Source organism: Labrus bergylta, chromosome 17 (genome assembly GCF_963930695.1).
Source record: "Labrus bergylta chromosome 17, fLabBer1.1, whole genome shotgun sequence".
Classification (NCBI taxonomy): Eukaryota; Metazoa; Chordata; class Actinopteri; order Labriformes; family Labridae; genus Labrus; species Labrus bergylta.
Window position 1 is genome coordinate 4,521,605 of NC_089211.1, and position 24,539 is coordinate 4,546,143.

At 39.0% G+C, this 24,539-nt stretch overlaps 2 protein-coding genes across 4 annotated transcripts in view; one reads left to right on the forward strand and one right to left on the reverse strand.

The window, feature by feature from the left end:
* npr2 (natriuretic peptide receptor 2) overlaps positions 1-14,449 on the forward strand; it is a 67,477-nt gene extending 53,028 nt beyond the window's left edge. The window contains exons 16-22 of the mRNA XM_020636052.3: positions 3,565-3,711; positions 4,625-4,748; positions 8,940-9,008; positions 9,177-9,351; positions 11,566-11,664; positions 12,782-12,873; positions 13,888-14,449. Of these exons, the coding sequence (XP_020491708.1) occupies positions 3,565-3,711; positions 4,625-4,748; positions 8,940-9,008; positions 9,177-9,351; positions 11,566-11,664; positions 12,782-12,873; positions 13,888-13,950 (769 nt within the window). The 3' untranslated portion in view covers positions 13,951-14,449. The remainder of the gene's footprint in view (positions 1-3,564; positions 3,712-4,624; positions 4,749-8,939; positions 9,009-9,176; positions 9,352-11,565; positions 11,665-12,781; positions 12,874-13,887) is intronic.
* spag8 (sperm associated antigen 8) lies at positions 899-22,950 on the reverse strand. Of its 3 annotated transcripts, XR_010669001.1 has the most exons (8): positions 22,764-22,950; positions 21,909-22,068; positions 21,639-21,684; positions 20,577-20,691; positions 18,549-18,611; positions 17,940-18,051; positions 2,650-2,723; positions 899-2,539 (listed from the first exon to the last, which is right to left on the reverse strand). XR_010669001.1 is itself a non-coding variant. In XM_065965427.1 (7 exons), exons 1-6 carry the CDS (start codon positions 22,830-22,832, stop codon positions 17,944-17,946), a joined length of 561 nt encoding a protein of 186 aa, XP_065821499.1. In that variant the 5' UTR covers positions 22,833-22,950; the 3' UTR covers positions 899-2,723; positions 17,940-17,943. The 3 variants fall into 3 exon arrangements, 2 of the variants coding, with proteins under 2 accessions (XP_065821499.1, XP_029133607.2); XM_065965427.1 differs by having other exon boundaries at positions 899-2,723; XM_029277774.2 differs by lacking the exons at positions 899-2,539; positions 2,650-2,723 and having other exon boundaries at positions 17,869-18,051.
* Between the last annotated feature and the right edge of the window lie 1,589 nt (positions 22,951-24,539).

Genomic DNA, 24,539 nt, shown 5'->3' on the forward strand with positions numbered 1-24,539 from the left:
CAACATGTCTCTCTTCAGAAACCAGTGAGTGACGTCACTGAGACTATGTCCATGTTTTAAACAGTCTATGGTAAGGCCCTGTAAAACTTAGAGGGTGCACATAAGCTATTGTAGCCTCTGGGTCAGTTTCCTCTGTGTGCTTGTCATGGTTAAAGGGTAACGGCACAAAAGTTCATTGTCAAGTCACACGTCACACTTTCCCCTCTCAAATACAAGCTGCAGTAATTTGGGAAACAATGAAGGCGGCAGGGACAACTGCTTGAAGGCTAAAATGACCTTTGTGTTTTTATAGAGTTCAAATACAAACAGGTAGACGGGGTAGAGACATCGAACTGAAGAGGTTGTTTCTTGGTCTTTGGTGAACTTTCAGTGAAATGTCATCCAAAAACGTTCACATTAGTACAATATCCCTCCATGTGACATTTTTTTCCTCTCACTATCAGAGACGCATTAAAATCGGTTTCCAAAATGATTGTTTTCCTGCTTCCCATCTCTGAAAGATCCCGTTCATATGGAGACTGATTCTTTAGTTTGAATGGTGTGAAAATCTGGACGTGCAGTGAAGAAAGGCTCAGTGTATGTACGGCTTGTATGATTGCCTTCAGTGCATCGATACTCATCCCCGTCTTTCATGTCTCCCTCTGATGTTTAGCTCTTTTAACTTAAACAACATGTGGGCGTGTGTAGGATCTGTGACCCACAAGAAACATGGCAGCAGGCCAGGAATTGATGCTTTTAGCAGCCACGGTGGTGTAGATGACTCACCTTCTTTCTCCATCGGAGTAAATGTGTGTACATGCATGTGTGTGTGTGTGTGTGTGTGTGAGTATGTGTGTAAAAGTCTCCTGAGACACACACATTATGCAATACATGTATTATATAATTTTAAGAATATAAGAGAAACGCTGGAATCACACCAGCAAAGACATAAATGGAGACCTTTGAGAGCGTTTCTCCCTCATGTTGGGAGGTATCAACAGCTGCTGAGCGTTTCAATGGGAGATACTGTTTACAAACAAAAATCAAATAAAACCATAAAGTCTCATTCCTGGATGAAGTGGAACAGTAATATTAATTTCACATGTGTTTCCTGTTATGCCTCTGATTTTCTGCATGTGGTATCCATTGATCACGGGTGGCTGTATTAAAGGAGAGGCAGTGGCAGCGCTCAGAGTCTCTGTTAGGCCTTTGAATGATTCCATCATGTACACTCACATTTAACCTATGAGGTCATGGCAGTCTTTATTTAGAGCTCAGAGAAATGTGCTGAGATATGCCTCTAATTACTGATTTGTTTAATCTAATGGAAGTGGTGAAAGTATAGATTTGATCCAAAGAACTAATTTAAGTGCAGAAAACCAATAACCAATTCAAGGGTAACTATTGTGTCATTGCTAAAAGGACTTTGTAGAAAATCTTTTGTGGCTCCAAATTTGAGCCACAAAATGTCTGATGATTTAGCTGAGATGATGTCACTTTTGTTCCCACGTCAATAAAATTTCTGAATAATGCTGCAAAAGAATTATAAATTTCTGGATTTGTGCGTTGTGCAATAGCGTCATGGTGTCCCTGTATGCTTTTGTATTTTCTTGCCTTTGTTATTTTATCTCTCATGCTGTGTTTTTGCAGATCTTGTGCAATACACGTATGTGGTGTTCTGTAGTGGTATGTGCCTTTTTTATGTTTGGATGTGCTTTTTCTATTGTCTTTTATTTATTGATTTGAGTGGAAGCAGCTGAAGAAGTTATGACTAGAGAAGACATCAGTTATGATGACAATAATATTCTTTATTGACAAGGATAAAAATGAATAATCGTTAAAAGGACGTCAGAGAAGTGTGTATAAAAGAATCACAGTTAAATCAGATTATCAAAACCACTTTATTTTTAGGTAGAAATGAAAAAAAAGTGCTCCAAAAACAACTATTATTTGTGATTTTATTGATTTGACTTTTTACATTTTGTCTTTTGAAAATGATAAACAATGACAACTAATCTGAGTTTTTTTTAAACTACATATCATGAATTATATTTTATTTACTGCAGTATAATTAGATTAGGTTATTTAGAGCTTTGGTAAATTGTTCTTAAAAAAACATCTATTCAAACAAAGCCTTTACATAAAAATAAAGAAAATATAGGCTATAAATCCACAGCCTTTCTTGGTCAGTCTTAGGCAGTGGCCTCATTTCCGACCCGTGTGTCCGGAGGGCAGGCGTCTTCCTAAGCCTCCCAGGCGTCTTGTATCAGTATGTTATTCCTCACCGCTGCAGGGAGAAACCTCATTATCCGGCTGGTTGGGATCCTTAATAATTCTCCGAGCCGCCTGGTACTAGTATCCTCCAGGCAGGGTGAAGCACAGAAAAACATTTGCAGAGCCTTGTTGTGTTTCTCTGTGCTGTTGACATACCAGCTAGTTATGTTCCTAGTGAGGAGGATCTTAATAGTGCAGAGTAGAAAAAAATATTGATAATGTAAAAACTATGAAAATATGATCCAGATTATAAAAACACAACAGGTTTATCCTTTCAATATGCTTCCTGAAACGACAGAAAAAAGTGCTTTTTAAAATAGGGCTGGAAATAACCAATATTTTTGTATCTTTTAAAGTACGACTATCACGACTTTCAGAGCAGATTTACAGACACACCTCCTTCACACATCAGCTCCCCTCAAGTCTCCACCTTTTATCCGCCCCTCCCATCCTGTTTCACAAGCAGCGTTCTGTAAGACAGAGCAGACAAGTGCTTAAAAACATCTGAAAACAAGATTCTGCGAGCAATTTCCCAAGTAGTGATATGCATCTCAAGGCTGATTTAGTTTTCAGACGTTACAAATGTCTCATATGACCATCATATCTGTCACATGACATCCTATTTAAGCACCTGTTTTTTATCTCTGTCAATTACATGTCCTGACGAAGACTCAGTAGAGTCGAAACGCTTAGACACATCCCTGTTTAATAAAGGATTTTATACGACCTCAGAGTGCCTCGGACTTTCAGTGAAGACTGCCTCTCCACACTTCAAAGCACCTGATTCCTCTATTTTTTGACCCAGTGCAGAATTCTCTTTTACCTTTTTTGATTTAGTTATGTTTGTCTTTTAAGGCCACAGAAAGTCTCTGTTATAATGCCTCGTGACACAGCGTCCCTGAGAGGCTATGCTGTCGCACACCGGGGTGGCAGGGCTTATGGTTAGAAAGAGTTTCACTCGAAAAAAACAAACAAATAGGAAACATTTTCTGATCCTCTGGGCAAAACATAAACAAGGTGAAGGAAGCGCCATCCTGTTCATGTGAACACAGACCCGAGAACAACAAATCCATAGAGAGTTTTACTAGCCTCAGTTTTTCGGAAGTCTTTACTCCACAATATATTATCACAGAGTATATTGGATTTTTGTTTTATAAATACAGATAGTATAGTTGGCTATAATTTTTTTGTATGATCAACCAACTCAAAACCTTCGCAGCTGTCATCAGCAACTTCAGAAAGGACCTGAGCATGGGGTTTTGTGAAGAAATAACTTTATTCTTCTCTGTGTGTGATTGTGTTTTTCCATAGGGAAGGCAGCACCAGTATCCTAAACAACCTGCTGTCGAGGATGGAGCAGTACGCCAACAACCTGGAGAACCTGGTGGAGGAGCGAACACAAGCCTACCTGGAGGAGAAGAGGAAAGCTGAAAACCTCCTCTATCAAATTTTACCACAGTAAGGAAAAATTACAGCTCACGCTCACAATTTTTGTCCTTCTGCTTAAGACTTCACTTAACTTGAACTCAGCTAAACTGCAGGAGGAGTTTCTTTCCAAGTGGGCCTCGATGACACTTTGTCGATTGTGTTAAATCCCTGAATTAAGTAAAAAGGCACAAATCCCTCCCAACACCTCATTTTATTAACAGATACACATTTCCCTGGGAGCATCCTCACTGTAGATGAAAGAGAACAGAGACAGCTGACAGGCAAAGCAGTGCTCATTAAGTCGAGGAAGGAGAGCAGACTTGATTGTCAGTTTAGGCGTTTGGATAACACCAAAGCCACAAATCCCATCTTTCTCACACATTTATCCCCTTTTTTTTCCTCCTTCAAAGCCGGGGCCTGAGAGAACGGACAATTATCATAATGACTCCTTCCAAAGTGTTTTTGCCTTTGGTGTCAGTTGATTCAAAGAAAATTCGATGTGAGCAGAATAAGAAAAGATAATCATCATCTTATTTTACCCGTACCTTGGAGTGCATTCTGTTTTCCTTTTTTGAAAGAATGAATCTCAAGTGATCTTTAATTCAACTAAACATCAATCAAAACCACCACTGACGTCGTCCTCTTCTAAGGTTTGTTCAGACCAAAAGAGAAACACTTATTTCCCAGACGAGAATAAAGTCAATGCAAAGAAATACACATGAACTTGCTGACCACTAGTCCATTGGCGCCCCATGCAAGTTGAATTTCTCTTTGCTTTCGACCTGACTACATGGTTAAACCTTTAATCGCTTGTTGACTTTACCTTTTAAGTATTTTTTATTATTGTCATTTGACTCCTCCTGGAGAATTTAGATTCTTTGTAATTCATCTTTAAGGTTTTGACACTTTAACCTCATATGTTTTTTTCTCTATCTGCTTGCAGTTCAGTAGCAGAGCAGCTAAAACGAGGCGAGACGGTGCAGGCAGAAGCGTTCGACAGCGTCACGATTTACTTCAGCGACATTGTGGGCTTCACGTCAATGTCTGCAGAGAGCACACCGTTACAGGTACAGTGATGAACTCTCTGATGCCTGGTAGCGTCTTCATTGTTTGAGTTTGATGCTAAAAGCTTTCCTGACATTTCTAACAAAGCTCCTTTAAAAGCTTTTAGCTCGTGATCACAGTTCCAACAAATTCTCTTTCTCTATTCATGGGTTAAGACCAAAGTCTCTACATACTGTACAGCGTGTCTCATAGTTCCCACAGTGTGTGTTCCCACACAGGCTGCAACTCAAAATAGTACAGTTGTTCGATAGAAGAGTGTGTTGACGCAGAGTTGAGTCACATTATGCCACCACATACCACCCTCTCACATTAATACCAAAGGGAGGTTTCCAGAGCAAATAAGTTAGCATGATGTCTCAGCTTTGCAGAGGGTGTGAATAAGAGACACCTGACACCATCAGGTGGAGTTTAATCACCTTAGAACTGACACTTAGTTTTCACCTTTGAACTATTTCTTACTGTTTGAGTTTCAACTTTAACTATATGAATTCTTTTCCTGCATTTTTATGGTGGATGTTACAGGAGGATCAAACTGGTTAGAACGCTTTCAAAAGAAACTGAGGCCAAACTAAAACGGGCCGTTCGGTAAAAATCGTCAATTTTACTCCCATGTTATCGGTCAAATCTTTTCACTCCACAAAATGAGTCTCATTATGACACACCTCCAGTGTTCATTGTTTAGAGTTTTTAACTGGGAGCCACACTTTCTGCAGAGGGCTCCTCCCCAAAAGACCCAAAAGACCCAGTGCTTAAATCACTAAAAATACTGTATTGAGTGGCAGCGCTTTAACATTTCATGTTAAAGTTATTGCTTCTTCAATGCTCTGTCCCGGCAAACACAGCGTGTCAGGACTGGCTGGCTTATTTGATATGTATCGTGATTTGACAAGTATTCAAAATTCAATATTACATTATTTATTTTTACCTCTTTTTTTTTTCATTTTTAATTCTAGCCCCTTGGAACAAGTTGTGTCAAACTAATCTAGAGACAGAAGGTCATGAAGCATTATTCCAAAAGCAATGCCCATCGTATGTCAGATGTTGCTGCTGCTGCAACACCTTGTGTTCATTAGCCTGTTTATTCTTAACTCTTTTTTTAAGACGATAATCTTAAGAAAAATGTTCTGAATTCAAAAGTTTCATGGTAAAGTTTCTCCACACTTTGGCGTACACAGCTCACTAGTAAGAGCTGCATGCTGAGTTAGCGCTCATGTTAGCTCAGTTTGTATTTGAGTGCTGAGCTTGTTTTAAGGTTACAGTCTCTGTCTCTCTGCATTTATCATTCATATGTTTTTTTTTCTGCTGGGTGCAGATTTGGATCTCTCTCCAACACAAACAGACCTGGTATATAAACTAGAAAAATATTTTTAAAAAGCATTTTCATGGTGAAATCAGTGTTGTTTCCATGCTCCTCTGAGGGGCTTTAGGGGCTACCTGTGGCTTCCATTTTTCAGTGGCAGAATAAAATGCTTCATGTGGTTGAAAGTTGTTGTTAAAAGCGACACCTAGCTAACTTGAAACACTGACCCAACATCATGTTGTATTCATCTGGAAATGTTCTAACGTATGGATTGCAGGAAACTGATTAGATTGTGTCTTACAGGTGAAACATGAGACTCATTCAGGCAGCTGAAGAGTTTGTTGTGTTGCTGAACAAAGTATAAGAAGTCTGATCTGGAAGATGATTTGATTGCAAAAAAAAAAATCAGATTGAGGTACAGCTCTCTGTAAAAATAATTGTTTCACAACCACACCCCTAGTTTCATGGTCTTTTGGTTGTATAAGATCATAATATAATTCTCTCTAAGTTATGTCACACTGTAGCATCTTATATGAAACATATTTACATCACAAAAGATATAAGAAAGGAGAAACAATTGTTTTTTAAGCACACAATTGTGTTTGCAGCTGATCCTGACAGGCAACAATCAGGCCCAAAAACCTCCAACCTCCCTCCCATCCCCCACCTCACTCATGACTCCAGTATAAATTAACATCCTTTGTGCTGCTGTCAGCCCGTCAGTCAATCAAATCCTTTACCATGTGCTCTGCAATTATTGTGGCCGCCTGTCTTGTGCTGTTAAAGCCATTTTGAAAATGTTGCAGTGCATTAGTGAGATGCAGCATTATGCTGAGTACAGAGTTGTTAGTGAAGATATGAAAGATGTACCTGCATCCAAAGCCAGTTAGTGTAATAATAACATGTTGGAGGAAGATAACTTTTACCCTGGAGAGGTTTCTGCTAAAATAAGATGTGATGATTTACTTAATATAACCAAAGCTTTACAAATAGTGAAGAAATATGAGTCAATACAAGGCATATGTGTCATGACAAAGATTGGCATGTTTTAAATTAAAAAAGCACAAATCAATGTTTTGAGGAGTAGATACTTGGTGGTAAAGATTTTATGACTGTTAAGAAGAAGAAGATATACTTTATCAGTCCCACAAGGGGAAATCCAATTTTACACTCTGTTATTGAGACATGCTACATACACACACAGGCTGAAATACACACACACACACACACACACACACACACACACACACACACACACACACACACACACACACACAACAGGATTATATGGAAATGTATTAATGGAGAGCTGTCAGAGTGAGGTGGTGCCTTGCTCAGGGGCACATCGGCAGTGGTCAGCAAGTGAATCTGCACTTCTCCAACTACCAGACCAATTTTGAGATTCGGTCCACTAATCCGCTATGCAACATTTTCTTAAATGCAAAACAATAATTTTTATGTAAAAAAGAAAAACATGCCTAATGTTCGGCTGTTTTTTTAATGAAAAGAAACCTTAATAGAAAACATGAATAACTTAGGTTTTATTGTCAAACTGATAGCAGCTACATTAAAAGATCAAGCTAATCCAGTAAATAATCTGAGCGTCACAAGGTTCAAACCCTTTGTTTTGATGACCTGGCAGCCTATTTCACATTGTGCGTTCATGAGTTCGTTGTGAACAAAATTCAGTCTAATTTTAATGTTTTCATTTAATTGTGACTGCAATGTCCTGACAAGAAAGAAACAAAAACAGCTGGGTTTTATTTAGAGTTTAGAGTCAATTTAGAAAAAAAAAACATTTAAAGAAGACAACTTCACAACAAATTTAACTTTGATTAAATGGCCAATGTCTGACATTGTGAAATTAAACCAGCAAGTTTAGCGAACTGTTAAATTTAATCCAGATTGTGTTTGAAATATTCCATCTGCTGCTTTGATTTATGATGCTGTAAATGTGTTTGTCAGTGAGCCTCAGCGGGCATCTGTCCAGCTGCAGACAGACAGAGATAATGTGGGAGTCTGTGAGGTTCTGCAGAAACTGGCCTCCTAACTTGAGAACATTTTTACGAGAGACTGTATCAAAGTAATGGACCTTGCCAACCATTGGATGTAGACTCCCATTTTTAGGCGTCCATCATCATCAGTTTTTTTTGCATCCAGAGGTGACAGTTTCTAGACAAGAGTGTGAAAATGTGGAGGAGCCCTCTAATGGTCAAACTGCTTCAGTCCCAGCTGTCATTGGGCTAGAGGCAGGGTTCAGTTAATCATAGGTTAACATATAGAGACAGACAACCATTCACACTCCCATTCCCACCCAAGGGTAATTTAGAGTGACTAATATCCTAACAATTATGTCTTTAGCCTGTGGGTACCAGAGTACTCGGAGTGAACAAAGGAACATGCAAACTCCAAACAGAAAGGCCCCTGTCCTGCCTGTCCAGCCTGGGGGTCAAACTAGGAACCTTCTAACCTTTAGGCGCTGTGCTAACCACTGCGTAGTGATCCAGGCCGCCCAAAAGCATGTCCCTCTTCAGTGTTTATTTTACTCTAAATGGGACCAACATTAAAGAAATTGACCTATTACTACCCAAATCTTATAGTGACACAATCCCTGGAGCGTTCTGTCTACATGTTGTATTATCGTAAGGCAACATCCTGACCTCCCAAAGTCACAGCCATCCGTTTAAGTGTATGCGTGGCCTTCTTTGTGAAAGGGTGAATGCTGACTGTGTTGTGTGTAGGTCCTTGATTGGTTATACAACTAGAATGAGATGTAAAAGTTCAGTCCATTTAAATCCCAATTTGTCCAGTTGAACTCCTGACTTAGCTTTGATTTTTTATTATTTATACCCTTCTTGCAGTATTGTAAAAACTCCTCTTTCTGTCTTTACAGGTTGTCACATTGCTCAACGATCTGTACACCTGCTTTGATGCCATCATCGATAACTTTGATGTATACAAAGTAAGTCCAGATTGACAGCTTGAATAATTATTACTATAATTAGGTTTTATCTTCTATCGTTGCCTTCAGGATGTGTAAAAAAACCAAACAGGCGAATACAGAAGTAAAAAGATCTGAATAAGTTGAATCTTTTGATGCTTTAATCTGTTCTCATTCTTCCTCTCTTAGGTGGAGACCATCGGTGATGCCTACATGGTGGTGTCAGGGCTGCCAGTCAGGAACGGAAAACTGCACGCCAGAGAGATCGCAGGCATGTCGCTGGCGCTGTTAGAGCAGGTCAAAACGTTCAAGATCCGACACAGACCCAACGACCAGCTGAGACTCAGGATAGGTATACACACAGGTGAGTGTCACACATAGAGGCTCAGTTTCAGCCTGCTGATTGTCCTCGACCACAGAGATGATGAGTTCTTACTGTATCATCGACTTTTCTCTTGGATGCTTCTCTGTGTGGTTCAACAATAGCCTGATGATGTTTATCAGTCTCTTTTTTTTCCGTTGGTACAGCGATTGTTTTCTTTTCTATCGCTGGCAGGTGCTGACTCATTCTTATTTCAGCCTTCTGATTGATTGATTTTCTTCCCGTGGGAACGAGCATAAAATCAGATATTGTATCTTGTTTATGAAATCAAAAATGCAGACAGGGATTCAGAAGTTCAAACTGGACTACTTGAATATTTTAATTACGAGAGCTTGTTTAGTGTCATTAAAAAATACTAAACTCTGAAGGAATGTATTCTGTGGAAAGATGAATCAAAAGGCATTTCCTCTCCTAAAGTCTTCTTATCTGATCCAACAGTGGTTGCGACACACATTGCCAAAGATTTGAGCGATCATTTTTTCGTCATAATGTCGGACAAACCAAAGCGTTTTTTTTATTTTTCTCCTCTTCTGCTATCAGAGGTTTGCACAACTATCAGAACTTCTGTACTCCAACAAGCTTAGTAATCATTTCAGACGATTTCCTGTAAATGGAAAATTCTAAAATCTGACACGAGTGTGCTCACATTTTTTTTTTACAATAACCAAAAATCTAATTATATCAAAAGAGTTTCAGGATGAGAACTAACAGATACAATCTCACCTCAAACCACCGACTGTAGGCAAACAAAAGGCAGATGAATAAAAGCCCAGAGACCCAAAAGGTGCATGCATTTGTCTTTTTTCCTGCAGACGGTGCAGCAGGCATCAAATTGAATACTTTCTGCAGGGTTCAAACAAATACTGTGTCCAATGAAAAGACCATTTAAAATCCTCTAAAGACCTTTTAATACCGCAGATTCAACACTTTTTAAAACTATTTGTCAAAAATGTTCCCACTTCAATTCTTCTTCTTCTGTACCACATATTTTTAAAATGACACAATCTCTGGTATTTGAATGATTAAAAAGTACAGAAGCTTTTACATCAGATCTCAGTCATATTTAGAAGTAAAAGCTACCGTGAGTGAAAAAGAGAGAGAAGCGATATTTGCTGCAACACTTTGGTACTGAAACGTTGCCAACGCATTTGTCTGTTTTCAATTGAATATAGATTCTGAATCGAATCGTGACCCCAAGAATCGAAATCGAATCGTGAGACACCCAAAGATCCCCAGCCCTGTTGTATATCTCAGTCACTGGTAACTGAGTGTGCATCAGTTCTGGTGCAGCTGTGACGTGTAACTTCCCACCTCTGGAAACCAACAAGCTGACTGGAAATAAACACAGGATGGTTTATCTTGATCTGTCTGCAGCATTTAGTCTGCTGTAATTTACGACTGCTTCAGACGCAGTATTTACACCATCAGCTCACGGCTGCATGTTTATTCTCTCATACAGATACTTGACATGCAGCAGGGATGGACCAGCGTGCGTAGGCTGGCACTTAGTGTTGTCTGAGCACAATTTCAATTCACTCATACCGCTGTCGTCCTATATACAAACATTTTCACAGACAAAGCTAAGGGATAATGACTTTAACTCCCAGTGATATTAAACAGGACATGTTATGAAAGATCCACTTCTACAGTGTTTCTGAACATATATTTGGGTAACCTGAGTGTCTACAGACCCACAAAATGTGAAATTATCCCATCCAGTCCTTTGTTTGTGTTCTGCATAAGTCTTACAACACAGAGAAAAATGCTCTGTTTCAAATTTGCTTTCCTTGTGATGTCACAGTGGGATTCTGGTAAAAAAAAAAAAAAAAACTCCCCTCCCCTGGTATCTCCACCCATGGACTCCACCCCCAGCCTAGAACAAAACTTTTAATCAGGTCCACCATTTTTATTCTCGCTATCGAAGGGGTGATGTCTACTGAAAACTCAGGGGGGGGGGCTCATTGCATTTAAAGAAACACATACACCAAAACGGAGCGTTCTGAGAGAGCTGGTTTCTACAGGGTCACAAACCTCCTCTGGTGCTTGATTCATGTTATATTTTGACCAAAGCACAGCACATATGTTTCATTTAGACCACAGGGGACTCTTTGAAAAGGTGGAGAAGGGGGATAATATGTTCCCTTTAAAGTAGCTTTCCTCTGTAAAATGTGACTATATTTAGCTTGTGTTTTACAGGTCCAGTGTGTGCTGGGGTGGTGGGTCTGAAGATGCCCAGATACTGTTTGTTTGGAGACACTGTCAACACAGCGTCTCGAATGGAGTCCAATGGAGAGGGTGAGTGTCTCTGTCTCTTGTTTTGGTTCTATATTTTTCTCTCTCTGGTGTCATTTGGTTTTTAAAGAACATGTTTACACAAATGTATGTACTGATAGAAATGTGAGGTGTTCACTCTTTTATTATACATCTTGGTAATTCAGTTTTACCATGACATTAAATCTAAGTCCTTACTGAGGAGTAAGAGTTGGCTACTTTGAGTAAGCAGAGTTTGTTTTTTTAAATGTTTTCCTAACAAAACTCGGTGTTCAAGTGGTTCCCAACCTTTTTTATTGTAGACCCCCTCCCCAAAATCCCTACTGGTATCTAAGAAAATCTGATGCTGATTCCTGTGTTCTGCTCTTGGCTGAACTTTGTGAATTTTGACTCATGACTGCATGATAAAGTAGATGCATTAATCAGTTAAATTTGTTTTTTTATTTTTTATTTTAAACTCTGTAAAAGTATGTGTTGCTATGGTAACACTTAAGCCGATTGTCATTACATTAGCACTCATTTGAACACTTAATTTATTCCTTCACTTGCAGGAATAGATCATACTCTGATTAAATCTTTATAGAACTTGTTAACTGTCCTTTATTTCTATTTTTGATAATCTGAGTGTAAATGTGCATCCATTCATGAAACTGGAACGTTTAGATTTTAAGGCTGAATGTGAGACGTACAGTTGACCTGCTGAGTCCAATAATCTTTACTCTGACTTTTCTGATCTTAACTGGCTGTGGCAGGAACTGGTGTTATGAAACTGTGGTTGGATCTGTTGCGAGTGAATCATCAGATGTATTGATTAACTACTGAGCTGCTTCCTGTTTTGTGCCTCCTCTGGTAAATAATTGATAGCACTTACAGCAAAGGGCCCTTAGCCAGCGATAAACTGTGCAGCCTGAAGCTCCACAGGCCGGGATAACGTCTCACATCTCTGCTCTGTGCGCATTAAATGGGCAAAACTAGACAGATTTTTGTCACTGTTAGCATTTCAACTGCTGATGTCTGACAGGCATCATCAGTTTCCTTGTCTGCTATAAATCCTGAGATAATAGCAGTGTGGTGGTTATTCAGATATCTCTATAGTAACTCTTTTTCATTCACAGTCTTGTCTTTGTCTTCTCTTTTACAGCCTTAAAAATCCACGTTTCCTCTGCTACCAAAGAAGTGCTGGATGAGTTTGGCTACTTTGACCTCCAGTTACGAGGAGATGTAGAAATGAAGGTAATTGACTTTATTTAAAGTTGACCAATATGAAGCACCAGAAAAAGAGCAGGTGTTGCACTAACAAAGTCTGCTTAATTAAGAATAACATCTATCTGAGATCTGGCCTCAGATTGAATTTAAAAATTCGGTAAAAACAGTGAAATCACAACATTGTTACATAGTAAAGCTTGAAAACAGGGGCGGACTAGGATAATAATTCAGGCCAGGAGTTTAACTTCATCACAGGAACCCACAAAGTCTGCCCGGAACCTTTGTGTCATTATTGATGAGAAGCCAACGTTAAAGGTAAAAGTGACCTGAAGTGCCCGGTCATGTTGATTTGCCCTGAACAACTTCAGGAAGATCAAACCTTACCTGTCAAGAGCATGCTACACAGCTCCTGGTACAGGCTCTCGCATTGACTATTGCAACTCCTTACTGGCAGGTCTTCCTGCATGAACAATCAAACCTCTGCAGATGATCCAAAACGCATTAGTTTGACTTTTCCCCTAACCCTTATTTACCCAAAAGAGCACATCACTCCCCTGTTCTCCACTGGCTCCCAGTTACTGCTCGCATCAAATTTACAACCCTGCGCCTCGCTTACAAAACAGCGTCAATATTGGACCCTTCTCACCTTAATCCTCTCATCAAGGTCTACATTCCCTCCCTCCTTTTACGCTCTGCCAATTAAAGGCATCTGATCAAACCTTCTCTGACTAGACTCTTCTCCTCTGCCCCCCTGAGTTTTTCTTGTAACTTTGGGATTTGGTTTCTTCTTTAGTTCAACAGTCTACATACATTATCTTAAGTGTAATTTTCTCATCTTTATTGTATAAGAGGGAGGGCTTCGCTTCACAGACGTAACTGCATAACACTCATTAAAGACGAAGGGTGGAAGTGTAAGCCGAGTTGCAGAAACCATCAGGGTCACCCTTAAACGAAGGGCAGCCTATTAGAGCATATCACCCTAAGCCCTCACCCCCCCTCTTCATTTCATTGATGAACTTATTGATTTCTGTGTTTTTCCAGGGCAAAGGCAAAATGAGAACGTATTGGCTTCTGGGAGAGAAGACTGATGTGTATGTTATCTGAGAAGCCTGCTGATAACGCCACAGCAGGAGCTCCGGTGGCCGAGCGAGCCCATACTTTATTTGTTCTAGAATAAGTCCTTATTGGTGATTTCCGTGCAGAGGAAAAGAGAACGACATCATGTGACAAAAACAGAGGGGAATTCCAGGTATTTTTTATTACCTGCATACTGTAATTGAAAAAAAAGAAAAGACTAGAAAAAAAAATTGTAAAAGTTGTTTTTTGTATGAAGAACCTTCCTGTCCTGAGAGTGAGTACTTTTCACTGATAAATTCTTATTTTTTGTGCTTTCTATATTAAGATTTGTATAATGTGTTTGGAAGTCAATGATGTATTAATATTTCATCCACTGAGTTTGGAGGCACAGGAATACAATTGATGTCACTGCAGGGTCCATACATAGTGTTACACAGTACAAGCTAATATGTATATATGTATATCCAAGATACTGTAAGATATTTTGTTCAATAAACTGAGTACAACACTCTTTCCCATTTATAGATCAGGCTGTGTTTTCTATGCCTCTGCATGGGGTTGATTACTGAAGTTTAGCTCCAGAGACTGTGCAACTTGAGAAAAGCAGAAAAGAGTTTTAATGGGTCTTTTCTTCCTTGTGTCTCTAGTCTGTCTACAAACCCCCCAATTATTAGAAAAAGTCCATCCCCTTCATCTTCTGCCTGCTCCACTTTTCAGAAAATGTGTGCTCAAACAGGCCATTTGGAGATTTTCCCTTTGTGACATCACAAAGGGCAGTAACCCCTCCCCCAGGTGGGTGACACTCCCACAGCTAGGTGTTTGTTCTGCCCTCTGAGTCTGCCTTTTCACGGTTAAGAATTGGGCATGGTGGGATGCTGATGGCGCATTGGTTAGTGCGTGCGCCCCATGTGTGGAGGCTTTGGTCCTCCAAGCGGGCGGCCCAGATTCAAATCCCACCAGTGGCTCCTTTCCCGCATGTCATTCCCTACTCGCTCTCCCTGATTTGCAACTATGTCCACTGTCCTGTCTCTACATTAAAGGCACAAAAAGCCCCAAAATAAGCAGATACGGTAGGCTACTTTGAAGTTTGAGATATTAATTTGAGATACTGGACTCTATTCCAGAACATATGGGAGACTGTGTAAAGAGGCTAAAACAGCAGATATTTTTTTGATTCTGGTTTAGAGCCTGACAGTTGATTTCTGAACAGTCTATAAATAATTCACAGATTTTTGGACCAGCAAGTTAAAAGGCTGTTGTGATAATTAAAAGCGTGATAAGATAAAAGCGTGTTAAATCATGTCTTTAAAAGTTAAGATCGTATAAGGTGTTAAAAAATGTAATTTCCAAAGCTTTGTGTTGTGCTGCACTCTGAGAATATCTGGGCTAAATTTCTCTTGATCCCCCCCAATGTGTTCATCAACATTTAACCCAGAAAGAATTTATAAATGACCTTGTGCTGTCCAGCTCGAATATTGGATGTCCTGCTGAAATTACACTTAACAGTCAGGGAGTGCTAACAGCATATTGAAGAGGGTTCAGGAGAAGGGCAGATGAAGCTTTTAGGAATGACTACTGCACATTTAAGATTATTTTCATATTTTTATCTTCTATTAAATATCAGCTCTGCAAGTCATGACAATTAGTTCAGGTTTATCCGTCATATATTTGCTTTGTAGCTTTCAGGATGCTCTCAGGGCTGTTATACATTTATTCATGAGATAACGTGTGCCAAACAGATACAGAGAAGTATCTGCAGTCTAAATAACTGCAGGCAGTGGTGGACAGATAAGGAAAGAAGTGAAGAAAAGCGAGTCGGCAGCATGCAGCTGTGTGTTTGCTGTGCTGACATCACCGCTCATTAGATGCTCATTATCAGTTGTGGAACAGGGGCATGGACGCTGTGTGTGGCCATGTGTTGGTGTGTGTGTGTGTTTGTGGCTTTCTTCATCTCTGCAGGAGAACATCTTCTCCTCCTGCACGGCTGTAATTACCGCCCACTTTCTCACAGCTACACACACAGCCGCTGCCTGTTAGCAGCACAGCGAGCAGAGTGAAGGTCTCTGCTGAACCCCCGGCGCAACTACTCATGGCTGACCAGGCTGCCCGTCATCCTGTCCTGTGTTATTTTTCTGCATTTTTACACAGCCCACACCTTGAAATATAAAATATGATAATTCAGAAGTCAAATAATTAATTTAAAATTAATAAAACATCTGACATTTGTTAAAACTTGTATTCACATTTGAATGATGTTTTTCCTTGCACATGCTCTCTTTTAATGAAACTACACCAATCCCATCAAGTGAACAGTTTGCACCAAAGGACATTTTTTTTCCAGTTCTGCCTGTTTTTTTAATTTACCCAACTTTTTGTTTTTAAACTACAAGTGTCTCGTACTTTCTTTGACTATTTGTTTTAAAAGGATGAGCAGGGAGAGAGAGAGAGTGTGCATTGGCAGGCAACTTCTGCTGGACTCAGATCTTGGATGTTTTAAATAAATGGTCAGCTGACTGGGTTAAGACTGGCAACTTTTTACACATCATGACAATAAGTGGGAATTTTTGCAGTTGGTTTGTCCGTTTTTAAAATGTATCTTTTTTGTATTTATCATATCTGTGTAGACCTCCTCTATCAATCTATCAATCTGTTCATTGCTCCTCACTAACAGTCGTACTGGCAGGATTTCATGGCTTGTGTTTGAATGTGTAGTTAGCACAGAGGGTTTCATGATTAAAAATGAGTCACAGAGCTAAACATCTGAATAATAAATCGCCAAAACCAAACTGCATTTCTCAAGGTGTTTCTACAATCCAAAATAAACGTTTCTAATCATCCGCAGCAAAACAAAACATTACTTTCACTAGTTTTCCAAGTTACAACTCTATTTCTGAATCCAAAGACATGAGAAATGACATGATTGTGTGAAAAGATTGAACTGTTGGGCAAGAAAAACTGCATTACGCTTAAATCACTTGTCGCCATAGCTACCACCGACTTTTCTGGGCTGAAAGCTTAAAAAAGCTGCAGTGAAGCAGGATATTGACCTCTGATTTCCACAACCCATGTAAATGTGTTGCATACACTATGTGACAGCAATCAATGTGTTGATTCCCATCAGCCCGCAGAATGCCTTTGTGAAGACAAAGAACAATCTTTTGTGCTTGTTCTGAATCCTGAAAGGCTTTGCAGGACAATGGCAAGATCTTTTCCTCGATGCAGAGGAAAATGTGCCTTTTTGTTGCTCTGTTTGATTTCAATAATTACAGGATATGAAAGGCAGGAAAGATGAATGGAGCCTGAACACAGACCAAACTCCTAAATCTGATGAAGAGAGCATAAGGCAACAAGAAAAATCAAGGTCCAGCAACATATTATATAAAGTCTGCTGTCAGCTAGAGAGGCTAGCCAAACTCAACATCTTGTCCAACATATAGCTGCACAAGAGGAAGTACATTAACTTGAATGTGTGTGAAGTTTTAGGAAGTTAAAAAAAAATGTAGATACTTTAATGTTTGTTCTTTTAAAAAGATGCAATCTCTGTTGTTTAAATGATCCATAGTAACCTAAAATATCAAAGCTTTTAAAAAAATATATATACAGACTTCAGTTGTATTTTTAACCGAAGCTGCTGCCAGCGAAAGAGAGAGCACATATTGAACTTCACAAACTGCAATGATTCGTACCTAAATGTTGCCAATGGATTTGTGCAACAGTGTGCAGAAGTCTGCATGCATGTTTGGTTATTCAAAAATAAGTAATCTACCAATACTGTGTACCACTGTTAATGCTTTGGGTCAGAACAGACTAGAACTACACTGAAAGCTATTGATCCTTTATATGCATTCAGGAAGTCGTTTTAAATGCTGCCCTTCTTTTGATTCCTCTGTTCTTCACGTTCTTTTTGTTTTCAGGTTTGACCTACACTAGAGGTTCCAGCATCGCTGAGATGAACATTTAATAGCTCTTTAATTTGAACCCATAATGAATAGATGAAATTTGATCATGTGTCATACTGTCTCAGTTATCAGGTGGGAGCTCAGGTTCGTCCAGACGCTCACTAATGGGTGTGCTGAACTTGGCTGACTTCCTGAAGGGAGCTTCCAGGGTCTGCACGGCGGTCACACCCTGTGACAAATAACACAAGAATAATGTTATCAACCTTTTACTGAATCTGACTGAACTCTGAACTGTGCAGGATTTGTTCGCAAAAGATGTGAAGGGTCCAAAAAAATCGGACACCAGATCATAATAAAAGACACTCTGCAAAGAGCAGAGAGGGAATAATCAGGGAAAGAGCACCACACAAACTCTATAATTATCCTCCTGTTGGCCAAGGTACATCTGTGCATCATTTCTTAAGAGCTGCTGTTGCTGCACTCTCCTCTGACATTATGTGGAGCCATTAGTGACTGCAGGTCATTTTCAAAAAGGACCCTCAACACAAACTAGAGACAGAAGGATTCAGCATCAGGTAGATTAACGCCAATAAATAAATCATTTAAGATTTAATTGTAAAGAAACTGAAGCTATTTCATATTTTTCTATCATCCACCCACAAAGAAAATGACAACAACATAAAAATGGTACTATCCATATCTAAAAAAAGGAAACTTCTCACTCACATGTATCTGATGGCGGTTTTCGCTCCAGAATGTAACCCCTGCGTCAGATTTATAATCGTGAGCCTGGAAAAAAACACAAGAACAAACACTGTCAGATGAACACCATGGCAAGGAAAGTTCATTTTTACAGCACCATTCATTCAGACATCAGCTCAAAGAGCTTTACAGTATTCAACAACTCCGTACAGCCGTTAAATGCAAACAAAACAAATTATTTTCTGCTTACATCGCCTTCTAAAACACACAAAATATTAGAAACTTATTTTTAAGATAACTCGTCAGTTACACTAGCATGCAACAAAAAGATGAGCTTGATTTACTTTTTTTCCCCAAAGCGCTATGACCTTTAATCTAAAGATGATTTTCTGATTAACTATCTCTCACCTCAGGTCCAAAAACACTTCAATGATTCAAGTAATACTGAGCTGATCCCAGAAAGCGTTTGACACATAAAAATGACTTTAAACAATGAAACATTTGTCAGGCTTGCAGTTATTGCTGTCTTCAAAATGTGTTTTAAACGAATCTACAGGTCAACACATCTTGGACCCTTGTGTAAACCAAGTGTAAAGATGATTTCATGACATTTCTAGGAATCTGTTTCAAGATAACACAACACGAAACGTTATTCTTCTGCTTTTATGGTTACTGAGAAAGGAGTCCTTCAATAATGCAGAGTCCTCTATTTAATGGGTGGCATTCATTCTTCAAGGACATCATATTGTTTATTTCTCAAAGGATCTGAGGAGCAGGCTGTTTGCAATGCTCATACGTCTGGTTTGTATTGTTTGTGACACTCTTAATGCACTTCTTTATCTGAGTTCTGATTGTCTGTGGCAATTGACAAACCTTTTAGATGCAAAAAAGAGAGAAGGGTGTATGGGTAGAAATCTGAAGCTGTCGGAAAAAACTGAGAGAAATAATCACTCAGTGACGCAAAGAAACAACTACAGTTACATCTGTACAGATACAGTCTGTGCATTGAGAGTGTACAAACTGCAGAAACATGTAAGGTTGAAGTTTATACCAAAAAAAACATTTACCTGGTCTAGACACCCCTCATTCACAGAGAGAGCAAGATATTGGGATTAACTCAAGATTGGTAGTATATTGCACTCATTCTACTGGGATTACACACAGGTGTTCTAATAATCTGTCTGTACCCAGTTTATACTGAGAGATTATTAGTGATTACAGTACACCACACACACAGTCTAATACTGCAGCTCATTTTCTTTCAGATTTGAAAGCTTTTGCTCTCCATCACTGCAGCTCAGAACATCATTAGGCACATCATCTCATTGCATATAAAGTAAAGCACCCATAGTTTGGATGTTGTTGCCTGTGAATGGGTTATAATTACGAACGCTGCCTCTTTCAAATGAAAGTGTTTACAGCTGCAAAGCAGAGCACTGTTCCAGCAGCAGGGGCTTTCTTCTTTGGTTTGTACTTAAGTGTTCAAATCAGCGTGAAGAGGAGAGCATCATGATGTTTCATTTAGGCTGTAAGCTTTTTGAGAACACCAACGGCTATTTAAAAAAAAAAGTGTTTCTTTTGTTGTTTATTAAACATTTTGAGGTAGAAGAAAAGCATCTTTGTGTCAGCAAGGAGACAGTGATAAATAAATAAACAACTGTGCCCTGACCTCATCTTTTTAACATCTTCAAACTTTAACTCAATGGTTGATTCCATTTGACATGATGTTGAGGTTCAAGACTGCCCTGACTGCAATGCAACTCACAGTGAAGCCATGTGTTGCTTTCTTCATGTGCATTAACATACTGTCTGATGTAAAGATGATTGAATAAAGTCATTCTTTTTCCTGGTTTGATTCATAATAATTTGCAGGAGCTAAGACAGATACTCTACATCTATTACGAAATAAGCAAATTTCCATCCTTTGAAAAAAATGGAGCCTTATATAATGATTTATCATCTCCTAGCTGTTATAGTCGTCAATTAAAGAAGATTTGATCAGAACTCTGTTGATGACACACACACACACACACACACACACACACGTCTTACTTGTGTTAGTTCAGGTGTGAGCGGCACAAACCCCTCCACACAGAAATCCCTCTGAGTGGTGGAGCAGAAGTCACTTTCTGCCGGGGGGGCGCTCTGTTCAGCTTGAATCTTTTCCCTGTGAAAACAAAGTGCACCTATGACACACTCTGCATCTTATCTCAACCTGTTACACAGTACATTGGGAAATAGTTTTTGATTGTATTTTGTCAGAGTTAATCTGAAAGTCAAAACTGATAAGATGAAGTTAATGTTCACAAAAAAACAAATATTTGAGCGAGTCTAGAAATCTGTTCATCTGATCGGATGTTCTGCTTATCAGGCAGTTATGAAACACAGAAGTGAAAACCAACGCAGTAATGTATCCACAGAGATGCTGAAGGTGTCAGTGAAGTAGCCTTTACAGGTGTAAGAACATGCCAGAAGAGTAAAGCAGATACCGTCTGTTCATGCCCAAACAGTCCTGAGAAAAGAGTCTAATCAGTGCAAACAACTGTGTGGGTGAAACAGGCTGATGATGTAAGAAATGCATAAACCTTGAATCTTTGATTTACACTTGAGATGGGGTATTTACTCCTAACCTGTTCCTAACCGACCAGTCAGAAAAGGTTCTCTCAGTTTGAGATGATTGTAACCTGGTATGATTCAAGTAGCATTGGTGTGTTCTTATAAAGTTCAGGAAACCCAGTGTATGGTTCAAGACCGAGTGATGAGACAGCGTCTACTGCTGCTCCAGCCACTTTCATCGAAGACATGATGCTTTGTGTTCTTTATGAGCAGTTAACTCATGCAGGGACGTTAATAACCACATCTGTGGGGATAGACTCCATAAACCCCATTAGGATGACTGGCCTCCATGTAAAATAACATCATAAAGTGTGATTTAAAAGGTATTACAGCTGTGATTGAACAGTAAAACAAACCCAGACGTGTAAATATTACATCACTTTCCTCCGACATGTTTCCCTCTCGGCATGGTCAGGCGGTGTTCTCCGCTTCCATAAACAAACCGCTTCCAGCAATAATTTATCCGCATCAAAAAAACTGGTTTCATAGTTGATTTACCTTATCATCAGGGTGATATGTTTTTCCAGAAGCTCACTCCTGATGCCTGAACATTGGGAATAAAAGAAAGAAATGAACTTAGCACATATGAAAAAACTACCATAAAAAAAAAAAAAAATACAATCAGAAATTAACTAAAAAAGGTCAAAGCATCTATCATCAAATATCCTTTAAGGAACTCACGTTTGAATACAATCCTTTTTAATTCTAGTCTGTTTTAAGCTACAAAAAGAGAGAAACGTTCTGGCAGTGAAAGATAAAGATACACACCCCTCTCCCGCACCCCTGGGCCCTTCGGAGGGAGGAAGTCTGTTCTGTGTGTGGTCACAGTCTCCATTTTAGTGTCCTGGTCCAAAGTGAGAATCCCTTTGTGACCTTGTCTTTGGATCTGGAACCTGTTCTCCGCCTGGCCAAGGGCAGCGACAGCCCTCTGGATACAGAGACATTTAGGATCAACATGAAAACACACATCTACTCTCTAAAGCCATCAGCGGAAAACTTCCATAACAAAGCCTGTAATGTATAAGACTGTGTCTTGTTTTGATTTATCAGAGAAAAGTCTTTCATGTAGGCTACTTGATTTATCTTTTCTTATTTTACTTTGCATAGAAAAAAGATCCACAAATGTCTTGATGTGTCTTTGTTTTGGATTATATTTGACAGGATGTAACCATTCCTCAGCAAAAATGTTGAGATAAAGATAAGGATAAGAGTGGCTTTAGAGTTTATCATCATCTTTCCAAATAGGTTACTGCTGTGTCACTAATACACATTATTAGGCCTTTTGACTTTTTGAAATAGAACTTCCCAGAGCATTTAGACTTTTTTAACACATTTGAAATGTTACTATATAACAGTAACAGTCCACTTGACTAACATGTGTAAACACGTTTCTAGTTCTGGTTTCTGTTGGGTCACAAAACACAACATGACACCACATACCAGTAATAAAAGCAATTCCAATTCAGTTTTACGAAAAGGTACAGTGTTACTTCGATAGGTTTCACTAACAATATACTCTACAATGTAGAGTCTACATTACATCTTCATGTTTTAGTTACTTCTTGTTAACGGTTTGCCAAACAGACTGACGTTGCCAGTTAGCATTAAGCTAACTTCACTCACCTCCTCCGCCCAGTTGTGCAACATACATCTCCCAACTTTATGTTCCCCGGTGGCTGTTTGTTCTGTCATTTTAGCACTAAAACGAATTAATAATGACAAAAACTGCTCATGCACAACATGCACTAAAAATCATCACAAGACGGAATCTCCTTCTGTGGCAACGGACTTAGCGACACTCTTCTGTTGACGGAAGTGTCGCCATGACAACGGCCTTCTTTCTATGGTACATGGTCAGAAAGAAAGAAAGGCACTTGTTATTCTTGCTTTGTCAAATAAAATAATGTTGCAACTTTAGTGCTACTCTTTTATTTCTTCATCACATATTGTTCCATTTCTACATGTCCTTCTCAATTTGCGTATAAAACAGAAAATGTGCCATTTAACCTATAACCACTGTATTTCCCCCACATTATTTGAAGACTAAACTTATTGCAATCACCTTTTCTGCCTCACCTTTTAAAATGTTTAAAAATAAATAACATAAATAGGATAAATGCATTTTATTTTACCTCCAAACTTAAGCCTCCAAAAAGTTTGAAGCAATGTAAAATTCTAAAAGATCATTGTGACAATACACAAACAGACTCAGGAATAACCTTTGGGTTTAGACTGTGAGTTGGCAGCTGAAGGCCCCAAAAAATGTAGTAAGGGAGCTTTGACTGGAGTCATTTCTGAAACATCCTGTCTCAAAGGTCCAAAAGAATGAATGTCCACACTAAAGAAATATGACTGTGTGTAAGGAAATTAACATTTACTTGTCATTTGCTTTGTAAATTTAATGAGATTAATGGTTGTAAAATTGACTTAAAAACCCTCCAAAATCAATCCTTAAATAGAAAAGAAAATTGTGAACATGAAAATCCCCCCTGTTGTACAAGGTCAGAGTTCAATAGTCAGTCAATAATAATACATTTTGACTGAACATCAGCTTCTAATTTGAGTTGAAAAGATTGTGTATTTTGAATTTGTTATCCATCATCCGTACATTCTTGAGCAAATCAACTTGGCACTGAATCACATTTTCCATCTTCTACCTGCAACCTGCCTTGTCCATCTTTGAACTTCTTCTCACATTTCTGTATGCACTGTATCTCTCTTGTTTCTACCCTGAAGGTGAAAATAATTACCTGCCAAACCAAAAGAACAGCATCAACATTTTGGCTAAAAGGTGAATTTGAGAGAGCGTTTATATTTTCTCAGTAACCTTGTTGAATCACTAGTTCATTGAGAGGACCATCAAATTTATTCATATTGAAGAAAACCCAGCTATATTTAACTCTTGCTTGTTACCGTGGCTATGAGACACAGAAAAAACCACAGAGTCTGTTGCCGAGAAACAGCAGAGGAGTTTTTTTCTCCGTCAGGCAGCCAGCCTGTCTGGATCAGTGTACAGGCTCAGCATGAAGCGCTGTCAGACGTCTAATTAATGTTTTATGGACGCTTGACTGTCAAACTGTGCCTCATCATGCCACACACACTAATAGGTGTCCACCCATTATTTTACATCAGTCATCTGTGATTATGTTGGTGGTAAATACCACAAGAACTGAAGTTTGTGCTACTATTAAAACACAATGAGACGCTGAAGTTATTTTCGATCCAGGGATGAGGTAGTCTCACAGCATTGTGAGGGGATTTTAGAATTTTTAGTTTTAGTTTAAAAATGTCACTTTAATTTAATCTTAACAGGTCAATGAAACTTGATTAATGTTAATGTAATTGTAAATGTATAATGCATGATTATTTAATGTATTTATTGTCACATGGACACATAGG